Source organism: Perognathus longimembris, chromosome 8 (genome assembly GCF_023159225.1).
Source record: "Perognathus longimembris pacificus isolate PPM17 chromosome 8, ASM2315922v1, whole genome shotgun sequence".
NCBI lineage: Eukaryota > Metazoa > Chordata > Mammalia > Rodentia > Heteromyidae > Perognathus > Perognathus longimembris.
Genome location: NC_063168.1, coordinates 52,031,608 through 52,044,215, shown reverse-complemented (window position 1 = coordinate 52,044,215; position 12,608 = coordinate 52,031,608). Strand labels below are relative to the sequence as shown.

At 38.0% G+C, this 12,608-nt stretch overlaps 1 protein-coding gene across 5 annotated transcripts in view; it reads right to left on the bottom strand.

The window, feature by feature from the left end:
• Positions 1-12,608, bottom strand: part of Map4k3 (mitogen-activated protein kinase kinase kinase kinase 3) — a 135,949-nt gene that overhangs the window by 83,349 nt on the left and 39,992 nt on the right. For all 5 annotated transcript variants that reach the window (XR_007211920.1, XR_007211921.1, XM_048353069.1 and 2 more), the window contains exon 3: positions 6,307-6,397. Coding sequence is in view for 3 of the 5 variants with exons in the window: in XM_048353069.1 (XP_048209026.1) it covers positions 6,307-6,397 (91 nt within the window). In the remaining 2 variants the exon portion in view is untranslated. The remainder of the gene's footprint in view (positions 1-6,306; positions 6,398-12,608) is intronic.

Here is a 12,608-nt window from a genome sequence, read left to right as displayed (position 1 = left end):
TGATGTAACCTTTCACTAAAGTCACACTTAAGACTCTCTTGTATGTGCTCACTAATAATCTGATTAATAATATAGCCCAGATGTTTGCTAGGGATGGATGACTGACATCAAGTTTGATAGTCTACATATTCTAGAAGTCACCTTCTCCTTTCCTTTGCCAACTAGTCATTGATGACTTGTTTTCTTTGATGCCACTTCTATTTATCAAGACATTCACTGACAGAAGGTGACAATCCCATTTACTAACTTTTCTGTATAATGATATAATTTATATAAATCGAAAAGCTTAATCTAAAATGTCTAGCTGCTCTGTAATTATCTCTTCACCTATCGTATACTTCAATCTCATCTTAATATTGCTTTCTCTACTCTTTCCAATTTGAAAACAATTCTTGGTAGAGAAAATGAACACAGGAAATGAGTTCTCTATTCTCTTGCATATTTCACTATTACATTGCCAGCTGTGTGAAATTAGTGTCTTAGTTTTTATATATTAACACTTTACCTTTTAAGATGGCTAAAATATTTTTGTCTTCCTAGCATTCTAGGTAGATGAAGTGTGGTATTACCAGAATAGTCAAAATCTATTAGGAAAGTAAGTCCATCTGTTCACAAATGTCTACTGTGAAGATAAATCTCTATTTGTGTTAGTCATTCAACAGACGTCGAATAGGGAAGGGTTTGAGTCAATTGGCCCATTTTGTGCAGGCCAACAAATTATAAAATCGTTGTGATTAAGTACCAGAACTGAGATTAAAATTAATTGGGGTAAATATGTTTAATATATCACTATTTCCTGAGTCAAGAAATTTTTATTTTGAAAACGTATCTATCTTACAAAGAACAGAAAAATGGTGCATGTGTGTGCACGCATGCAACACATTGAGTCCATTATTTTAGTCTTCTTGTTTGATGTTTTACTAGAACATACAAAAACCAAAATACTAATACTTAGTTCTTTGACCTGAAAGTCTTATTTCTAAAACAAGCTTTCTAATCTTTCCACACTGTAAATATGTCACAGATTTAAAAGAGAACTATGATTTACACATATAGCAAAAGCCAGAAGTGGCGTTGTGGCGCAAGTGGTAGAGTGCTAGCCTTGAGCAAAAGAGGCTCAGGGACAGTGCCCATGCCCTGAGTTCAAGCCCCAGGACTGGTAACAAACAAACAAAAACAAGTATGGATAGCCCATCCCAACCACTTCACCTCTAAGGATGAGGATCAGTTTGGCCTGCAGGGGATTCTATTCTCTGACCTAATTTTAATTATACCTAACAGCTCTTAGTATAGCTTAGCATTTTCTTTCTTTCTTTTTTCTTTTTCTTTGTCAGTCCTAGGGCTTGGACTCAGGGCCTAAGCATTGTCTCTGGCTTCTTTTTGCTCAAGGCTAACAAACACTCTACCACTTAAGCCACATTGCCATTTCTGGCATTTTCTGTTTATGTGGTGCTGAAAGAATCGAACTCGGGGCTTCATGCATACAAGGCAAGCACTCTACTGCTAAGCCACATTCCCAGCCCCTAGCCTAAAGCCCTACTTACTCTCAAAATCTGGAGACATTCACAGAAAACGGCTGAAGTTCAAGTGAAATATCTTGGTTTAGCAGACTATAGTGCTGACACTAAATTCTCTTTGTTTGGCAAATGTCCCGTAGTTGTATAAAGGTGAAGGTGAGTGAGAGATCTATATAGAGATCTCTGCTAGCACTCTACCATTTCTGTAAATCTGAGCGATTTCCTTTCTTTAAAACAAAAAAGGAGAAATTATAAGCAGTGGCAATTATAATCTTTTATGCTCAGTCTGAAAATTTAAAAAGGCACTTATAATGCATGCCAGTTTTCTTCTTAGCCCTGTTTCTAGAAAACAAAAAATTTCTCATTTTAATATCTCTGGGGACTAGCATCCTTTTCCAGGATTACTGTAACAAATATAGTAGGATAAATGTAACTAAATCCCCTACCTCTCAAGTCCACTCTTCATAGAATATATGGTCTCTCTGCCAAAAATCTTTCAGCAGTTATGCTCAATCCCTACATCCAGAGGAAGACATAAAAGGTTCCCTTTGTCTGATATTGACAATATCTTTATCTACTGAAATGACAACCATCTAAATGTTTTATAAATTTTCATGCATGACTCATGCCAAAAGGTTGATTTTCTTTCTTTGTATGGTACTAAGGTTTGAATTTAGAGCCTTATACTGCTTAGCTATACTTCTAGTCCTTTTTTTTTTTTTTTTTTGCATCGGTTACTTTGAGATAGCATCTCACTTTTTGCCTAGGACTCACTTGGACTGTTATGCACCTATTTTGCTGGTATGGTAGGTGTGCACCATCACGCCAGCTTCACTGGTTGAGATGGAGTTGATGAATTTTTCTGCCTGGGCTGGCCTGGACCTGCAATCTTTCCCATACAGAAACACAGAATGGTTAAATAATCTGCCATAAAATCATACCAGCAATAAGTTATAAAGCCAAGTTTCCAAGACCTTAACTCAAAACCCTCAACTATGGCATAGACTGCTGCCTTTTTGGCACAACGACAGTTGACCACATCAAAGGTGCCATATGGACACAGACGGTACTGTTCAAAGTTTAGGCTATTCAGACCATGTGTGTTCCTGGGGAAATACTCTTTAAAAAGTCCAGCATGGATGAGTGCTGATAGCTCATGCCTATAATCCTAACTACTCAGGAGTCTGAGATCTGGGGATCATAGTTTGAAGCCAGCCAAGGCAGGAAAATCTATGAGACTCTTATCTCCAATTAAGCACCAAAAAAGCCCAAAGTGGAGCTGTGGCTCAAGTGATACAGCACCAGCCTTGAGCAAAAAAGCCCAGGGACCGCACCTAGGCCCTGAGTTTAAGACTCAGAACTGGCACAAACAAAAAAGTCCAGCCTGGTTTGTTATCTAATTTCCTTTCTTCTTCTTTTTTTTTTTTTTTTTGCCAGTGCTGGGGCTTGGGACTCAGAACCTGAGCACTGTCCGTGGCTTCTTTTTGCTCAAGGCTAGCACTCTACCACTTGAGCCACAGTGCCACTTCTGGCTTTTCCTATATATGTGGTACTGAGGAATAGAGCCCAAGGCTTCATGTATATGAGGCAAGCACTCTACCATTAAGCCATATTCCCAGCCCTCCCTTCTTCTTCTTCTTCTTTTTTTTTTTAAAGAACATCAATTATTTGCCAAGGGAGTTTCATTTTAACATGTCCATTTATATATACAATATATCTTGATCAAAGTTACCTCCACTATCCTATTCCCTTCTCCTTCCCAAACCAGTCTCAACTTTCCTGTTCCATCTTCACATGTGAATATACTGTATTTTGATTGTTTTTACCCTTCTTTCCCCTCTCCATTCCTCCCAGTATTACCTACTCCTCTCACACAAGACATGTTTCAACTCCTAATATTCATTTTTGTTAAAGTACATATTAATTGCTCTGAGGGGTTTAACCAAGGTATCTCTCACACATGAATAAAACATACTTCAGTCACATGGATTTTATATATTTATGCTTATGTATATACAATATTACAAATATAGTATTATATATTGGTAGTACACACACACACACACACACACACACACACACACACCAAGTCCTGTGTGAGTTTGGAATTCTATTTTCACTTTCAGACTCCTCTGATCAGCCTGCATCCTCTCACTTCTGGTAATCTTCCCCCTTTGAACCTAGCTGTTCATTAATCTGAGCAGGGATCCTTAATCTGATTTTATAAAAAGCAGCTGTTTTGGGGCTGGGGATATAGCCTAGTGGCAAGAGTGCCTGCCTCGGATACACGAGGCCCTAGGTTCGATTCCCCAGCACCACATATACAGAAAACGGCCAGAAGGGGCGCTGTGGCTCAAGTGGCAGAGTGCTAGCCTTGAGCAAAGAGAAGCCAGGGACAGTGCTCAGGCCCTGAGTCCAAGGCCCAGGACTGGCCAAAAAAAAAAAAAAAAAGCAGCTGTTTCTGCTAAGTGGTACCAAAGCTAACTAGATAAAGAGAAGAATGCCAGGACCATTTGAATTGTTACATATTCATTATACAGTCCTCTTTCTCCTCTGCTCAAATCATTAACAGCAAATATATAAATACGTGGCACGGACAGGACATTTTCATGTGTTGTAATTGGATTAAGAATTATCTTTTTTTTGTTTGTACTGGTCCTGGGGGTTTACTCAGGGCCTGGTGCTGTCCCTGAGCTTTTGTACTGAAGGCTAGTGCTCTAACACATGAGCCACAGTTCCATTTCCCATTTTTAAAAACATTTCACTTATTATTATTATTATAAAAATGATATACAGAGAGGTTACTGTTTCATAAGTCAGGCAATGAATACATTTCTTTTTTGGACAATGTCACCAGTTCCCTTGTTCTCTTTTGTTTTTCCTTACCGTCCCCACTCACAAGTTGTATTATTAAAGTACATATTAATTGCTCCGAGGGGTTTAACCAAGGCATCTCTCACACAAGAATAAAATATACTTCAGTCACTGTACAATATTACAAATATAGTATTACATATTGGTAGTACACACACACACACACAGTGCTTGCCTCGTATAAATGAAGCCCTGGGCTCGATTCCTCAGCACCAAATATATAGAAAAAAGCCTAGTGAGTACTTCTGCTGCATTTCACCTCACTTCCCAATTTTTTGATGATTAATTAGAGATGAGAGTCTTATAGACTTTCCTGGTCTGGGCTGGCTCTAAATCTGGATTCTCAGCTCTCAGCTTCCTGAGTAGCTAAAATTACAGGTGTAAACCACTAGCACCTGACTGTAAAACAATTCTTTTGATCAAGGGTATATTCCATTTCTTCAAGGAACAGTAACAAGAAATATCTTCACAGAATCCTGCCTAATGTTTAAACTTGATGTTTCAAGATGCATTGTACACATAAATAAATATACTAAATTAAAACCCTTCTGTAGAACTATTTAAAGATGACAGTAAAAAAAAAAAAAAAATAGAGGGTGGGGAGAGGAGACCAGCCTGCTTTGGGAATGATAGCCTTGTAATGCTCTTCTTTTCACCCAACTGAGTCTATTTTGGTATGTATGACCCACAATAGTAAAACAAGTGTGAATTTTAAAGGAATTGACAGGAATCAATCAATTATCTGTGCCATAAACTTAAATGATTTTAAGAGATTGTTTCTTTGAGCTGATATAATTTTCTCTGTTGGGTCTGCTTCCTAACATCTCTAATGGCAAAAAGCAAGGCTGGGCTGAGTGCTAGTGGCTCATGCCTAAAATCCTAGCTACTGAAATTGCTGATATCTGGGGATCACTGTTCAAAGCCAGCGCAGACAAGAAAGTCTGTGACACACTTATCTCCGATAGACTATCAAAAAAGGCAGAAGTGGAGCTGGGGCTCAAGTGGTAGAGTGCTAGACTTGAGCAACACAGCTCAGGGACAGCATGGAGCCCTGAGTTCAAGCCTCAGGAGTGGCACACAAAAAAGGCAAGGCTATAGACACAGTTCAAGTGGTAGAGTAAGTACAAGGCTCTAATTCAAACATTAGTACTAACAAAAAATAAGAGAAGGGAGGCAAGCCCATAGTCCTAAGTTCACCTGGTAAAACTATGTTCCTAAAATAATTACCATTCCGTCTTTTAGACAAAATTAAGGAAATATTCTGAGGCCAGAAGCATAAAACATATGAAAAAAATTACTGATAAAAACCTAACAGGGCCAGGCACTGGTGGCTCACGCCTGAAATTCTAGCTATTCAGGAGACTGAAATCTGAAGATCACGGTTCAAAGCCAGCCCAGGCAGGAAAATCCATGAGACTGTTATCTTCAATCTTCAATTAACCATCAAAAAGCCAGATGTGAAGGTGTGGCTCAAGTATGAAGTGCTAGTCTTGAGCTATAAAGCCAAAGGACAGCACCCAGGTCCTGAAGGTTCAAGCCCCAGTACTGGCACAAAAACAAATGAACAACAACAAAAATAACCCACACCTAACAGAAGAGACTCTGCTAGACCTAGAAGAAAGGGGCTATAGATGGTAATTCCAGACCTGTACTGTCTCAAACAAATAAAAAACAGAAAAGTTAGTTTTTACTTAACAGCTTCCCCACTGAAACCACAATCCGGAATTCCCAAGTCACAAGACTAATACTGGGTAACATTAAGAGGTCATAAGTAAAACTTCCATTCATTTCAAAATATCCTGTTTTCAAAGCATGAAAACTACAAATTATGGTAGTAGAGTTAATATGGATTCATTAAATGAATTAGGTGATGCCATCATTGTCACTTTTCAAACGTGAAAAACAAGCATTGTACCTGAGATAGCTTCCAAAATAAGCAACAATATTTGGGTGTTTACAGTCTTTCATCATGATAATTTCTTGCTGCACAACTGCAAAGTCTTCTCCTAGAATAAAAAACACAAATGTTTAGTAGGTAAGGAAAGTTTCAAAATACTCATTTATTTTAAAACAAAGGAGGAAAATAATTGTACTTATAAATACCTGTAACAATGAGTTATACATAAAACACAACTAGTAAATTAATAATACTTTTTTTTGTGCCAGTCCTAGGGCTTAAACTTGGGGCCTGGGCATTGTCACTGAACTTTTTTACTCAAGGCTGGTGCTCTACCATTTGAGCCCCAGCTCTACTTTCAGCTTTTTGGTAGTCAATTGGACATGAGTTTTAGGCTTTTCTGCTTGGATGTGGCTTTGAACTGAGATCCTCAGATGTCAGCCTCCTGAGTAGCTAGGATTTCAGGTGTGAGCCACCAGTACCCAGCTTGGGGATTGCTTTTAATAACAATGTCAGTCTTAACTTGAAAGTATTGCACAGTGATTTAAACTGTGAGCCCTCATTTACACATGTGTAAATATTAGTGAAATCCCTTTGCACAATTAATTTTTGCTAATAAAAACTTTACAAAAGAAAACTTTTAAAGTATGAACTAAAAAAAAAGTATGAACTCTGTTCCAAGACTTTGTGGATTTAAATCTTACTATACTGTGAACTTGGTCAAACTGCCAGACTTCTGCCAATTTGTTACCAAGGTAACTACTCTAAAGGATGAATAAAAGAATGCTTTAAAAATGCTTAGAAGAGGGGGCTGGGGATATAGCCTAGTGGCAAGAGTGCCTGCCTTGGATACACGAGGCCCTAGGTTCGATTCCCCAGCACCACATATACAGAAAACGGCCAGAAGCGGCGCTGTGGCTCAAGTGGCAGAGTGCTAGCCTTGAGCGGGAAGAAGCCAGGGACAGTGCTCAGGCCCTGAGTCCAAGGCCCAGGACTGGCCAAAAAAAAAAAAAAAAAATGCTTAGAAGAATGCCTAGCAAGAGTACTTTCTATATAAACACTGTTATTTTATTATTATGCCTTGAAAATGGTCAACAATATAATCTATTATTACTTTTCTCTATTACTAACATTAAATTTAATTTTAGCATAATTTTTTTTTAAGTTAGGGCTGCATCCCCGGTTCACCAAGTGTGTTAAATGTATTAGCTTCTTCGTGGCGCTGTGATACTTACATTCTAGCAGTACTGGGTTACCAGAGGACCTATCTGTACCAGAGGATCTATCCTATATTTAGTGCCTTTTTCCAACTGTGTGTGGATGCAAAAATGGTCTTGTATCTGAGACTGGTCAATTAGAAAATAATCCATCTTCTACTCCCTATCTGCCCAAATTCTTCAAAGTAAGATCTGGGAATCCTATAGTAGTGTCACATGCTGTGGCTCCTGAATGGGCACTTACCATGGAGAGAAACAGAACTGCTAGAAATGCAACTGTGGTGGAACAGGCTGTGCAGAAAGAATGAAAATGCTTACATGTAAAGCAAAGCAGCTTATGCTCCTAATTGAAAAGTATTTAAATTTAAAAGTATTATAGTCTATGAGCCTGGTAAGTATACTAGTGGCAAAGTGAAAGTAGAAGGTTTTTAAAACCAATTTCTGCTCGAAGAGTAAGTATAAGGTCATTAGGAAAAGCCTTGACATTTCTGGTTTTGGCATTTTCCTGTTGTAACTATAACAGATTGATCTAGATTAACTGTGAATCACTTGAACACAGGATTAAAACCCATCTTACCATCCCAGTTAAAAGGGTATGAGCAGCGAAGAAGAGACAATATTATCTGCTTGCTAATTTCTGCAATGATATATGCCACCAAATCTAAAGTCTCCAAAGAGGCTTTGTGCTTGCTAGGTAGGTGCTCTACCATTTAAGCCACACATTTAGCTCTTTTTGCTTTAGTTATTTTCAGTATAAGATCTTGCCTTAATGCTCAGCTGATTGGAACCACAATCTACCTACTTATACTTTCTTGTGTAGCTGGAATGACAGGTGCATATCACCATATCAGCCACTGGTTGAAATGGGAATAATAGTTTGCTTTCTTTTGTTGTTTCTGGTCTCAAACTGATTCTTCTGATCTTGATTCTTGAGTAGTTGGGAAAACAAATGTAAGCCATCATACCCAGATAAGAACTGGGAACTTTTATGGTCTCAAAATTTCAAACAATTACTAAACTAAAAGCCTCTTATTAAGAATTCCTTATTTACTTCTTTTAAGAAGAAAGTCAAGATAAAACAATATTACATCTCAATATAAAGAATTCTAGATTTACTTATTTTAAGGAAAAAAAAATCAAGTTAAAAATAATAGTCATACAGGAACTATGAAGCTAATAGCAATCTTCCTGAGTACTCTAGAAGTTTTAGGGCTTTTGCTTTTTCACCCACTCTGAAATTAAAGACTTGTCTGTGATCCATTGTATTCCATCATATATAATCAAGATTGATCTAGTGAGAGCAAGGGTATGGCTTTTGATAGTTAGAGGGCAGAAACTCTCTTTATGGTGGAGGCCTGAGAGCCATTAGTAGTCATAATGCAACCTCAAAGCAAACCAACTACAGAATAAAGCTCATCTGGGAAAACTTGAAGAGAAAAAGGGTGGGATTTAATGATAAACTGAGCTACTGAGCTGCTAAAAAAAAAAAAAACCCAAAAAACAAAACAACCTTCCCTGTATAATATAAGCCATCTTTAGTAGGGATTTCTCCTACCTCTAACTATACGCATCACAACTTGTTAACTCTGCACATATAACAGTCTTTATTTTGCTAGATCTATAACCTCACTACGATAAAATCCTGCAGGAGAGAATTATGACTTTCACTTTTGTATCTTTAGAATCTACAACATTACAGAAGAACTGTTGACTGAATGTATTTGTAACACCATATAATTCCTCTCTGTGGGACTATCAAAAAGGAATATCAACTTTAGTTTTATTCAATTATGTATGCTATATACAATTATATTGCCTATTCATCATTCCTCTGATTTTATTAAAACCTATTAGAGGGGCTGGGGATATGGCCTAGTGGCAAGAGTGCCTGCCTCGGATACACGAGGCCCTAGGTTCGATTCCCCAGCACCACATATACAGAAAACGGCCAGAAGGGGCGCTGTGGCTCAAGTGGCAGAGTGCTAGCCTTGAGCGGGAAGAAGCCAGGGACAGTGCTCAGGCCCTGAGTCCAAGGCCCAGGACTGGCCATAAAAAAAAAAAAACAACAACCTATTAGAGGCTTGTGTGTGTGTGAGCACATGTATGCATACCAATATTAGGGCATGAACTCAGATAACTCAAATACCACTGGGTGGTTAATTGGAGATAAGAGTGTCTCACAAGCTTTCCTGCCCAGGCTTGGCTTTGAACCATAATCCTCAGATCTCAGCTTCCTATAGCTTTGATTACAGGCATGAACCACTGGCACCTTGCTTTCTTAGTGGCTTTAAAGTCTTCAACAACACTTTTTCTTTTTTTTTTTTTTGGCCAGTCCTGGGCCTTGGACTCAGGGCCTGAGCACTGTCCCTGGCTTCTTCCCGCTCAAGGCTAGCACTCTGCCACTTGAGCCACAGCGCCGCTTCTGGCCGTTTTCTGTGTATGTGGTGCTGGGGAATCGAACCTAGGGCCTTGTGTATCCGAGGCAGGCACTCTTGCCACTAGGCTATATCCCCAGCCCCAACAACACTTTTTCTAATGAAATGCTATAGATCCAAAATGCATCATTTCCCCATTAATCAACTCAGTGATGAGAATAGTTAAATTCAATATTTTAATGGAAAAAAAATCCAAAGAAAAATGCCATCTATTCATTTTTAAAGGTAACCAAAAATATAAATTTAGATAGGAACAAAGAAAGTAGAACTTAATACATCAGTAACCCAAAGAAGCTAAATGTTGATTTCCAAAACTTTCTTTAAAGTTCCTAAGAAATAGATTCCAAAGATGAAAATTAAGCTCAAGAAAAAAAATCCTTAATGTGCTTAACTGGGACTGTGAAAGCAGATTAAACCAGACAATCCATGAAAACACTTTCAAATTAAAAATTGTAGACATTAAAATATTTTACCTTCCAGAAAATGTACCCCCCCTACCAAATACAAACCAAACTAGAGGAACAGGGTCAGGCTACAAGTAGAGTATATAATGAACGAACTAAGAATTAGGCAGAAAAAAATTAAATGAATACATGTAATGTTCTGAGAATTTAAATGGCACCTGGTAAATGTTCAATAAATGTTAACTATTTATAGTAAAGAGAGGAATGCATCCTGTCCCAAGTCTTCTTCTGAAACCTGTAAATGTTACTTGATGTGGTGAATGAGCATGTATTATAAAACTAAAGATCTGTGAGGGGGAGATTATCCTGAGTTATCCAGGCACTCTGACAACTGATATAAGATGCTACACTGCAGGCTAAGCAGATAGAAAAAGTTAGAGAATGCAGCTCTAGCAACTGGAAAAGGCAAAGAAATGGATTCTCTTCTGAGGTAACATGACCTGGCTGACATACTGATTGTGATCCAGTGAAAATCATTTCCAACTTCTGAAAACACACACACACACACACACACACACACAAACAAACAATCCATAAATAGGAGCAAAATGTAAACTTCAAGATAAAATTCAAGGTTCTCCATAAAGTCTTACCAATCTGTTTTCTACTTCTAATTTCCCACTGTGCCCAAAAACGAACTTTGATTTCCTAAACAGGCCTAGCATAATAACATGACCTATGTTAGCATACTGGTCTGTATGAAATATCCTCTATCCCCTATTCCACTTCAGCCTCCATGGCTAAACTTAACTCTTCCTTCCGTAGTTACCCAAGTGAAATGGGCCTTGCATCTATGGAACCAGATAGAGGAATTAGGATATACCAGCTCCTCTGCTCTATTTCATATATGTCCACAGACACTCTCTAACCAGAGTAAACAGTAAGAGAGCTATTCAACGACCAGTGAATACAGTGTTTCTAGTCATAGTCACCACCATTCCTTATTGCCAACATAACATGTGATTGTATACAGATACAACACTCAAAGTTTTCGAATTGAGTAAAAAGCTCTTGAATTCTAAATTAAGTATTAAATAAACATTCTTGAGGCTCAATCACTAATCAAAGTTGGAAATAAAGAAAAGAATTCAGAATAAAAACTCTATCATTTATTGCTTTTTACTTTTGAACATTAGTACCTTTCAGTGGGTGAATTTCTAACCTCTCCAGTGTAATCAGCCTCACATTCATTATATGATCTAATATATCAAGGAGTGGCTAACCCAGGACTTAACAATCTTTGATTATTATGTGATTTAACAATCACTCTATTCATAATGACAATAAGCACCATGAAGAACCGAATCAACAACTGCTGGTAAGGGCATCTCTTCAAGCCTACTCAAACACCTAATAGAAATCGGACAATGTGTCCCTACTGACTTGCAGCTCTGTGATGAAAACTAAGGAAAAATAAAGTGCCTCTCCTGCCTCTCAGAGTAGAAAGTTAATGTAAAATGTTGATGTGACACAAACAAGGCCACACTAAAGCTACCAGCACAACCATGTTTACTGAAGATTTACCATAGTCAAGATAAGGAATCAGCCCAGATGCCCCTCAATGGACGAATAGATGTGTATATACACACAATGGAATTCTACTCATCCATCAGAAAGAATGACATTGTACCATTTGTAAGGAAATGGAAAAGACTTGAAAAAATTATATTAAGTGAAGTAAGCCAGACCCAGAGAAACAAGTTGTATGGTTTCTCTCATTTGCGGTAGCTAGAATGTACCTATAAATCTACAAGTAAACACATTGGATGGTAAAAGACATGATAAGTTGAACATGATAAATTATATAGGAATCCAGACATTCACACAATGAGATCAAAGGAGGATACTCTTAGGAAAGGGCCACAGACAGAGGCACAATACTTATGTGGATATGATCATATGAATGATATTTACTGAAATGAACTCCAAGAAATGGAAAGAGGTTTTTTTTTGTTACTTTCGGGTGTTTTTTTCCTCCTTTATTGCTGTTTTTGCTTTCTGTATCTTTTGTCTTATATGTAAGTTTGGGGGAGGTAAGGGGGAACTACAGAAATGGTTGGACAAAGGGTAAACAAATGAAGCAGTGGTACTCACCGGACACTATGTTGAAAATGAACTATACAACTTGTGGGTGGAGATGGGTTGGAAAAACTGGGCGAGAGCAAGGGAAGGGGTGACATTATTCACAAAGAAATGTACTCTTT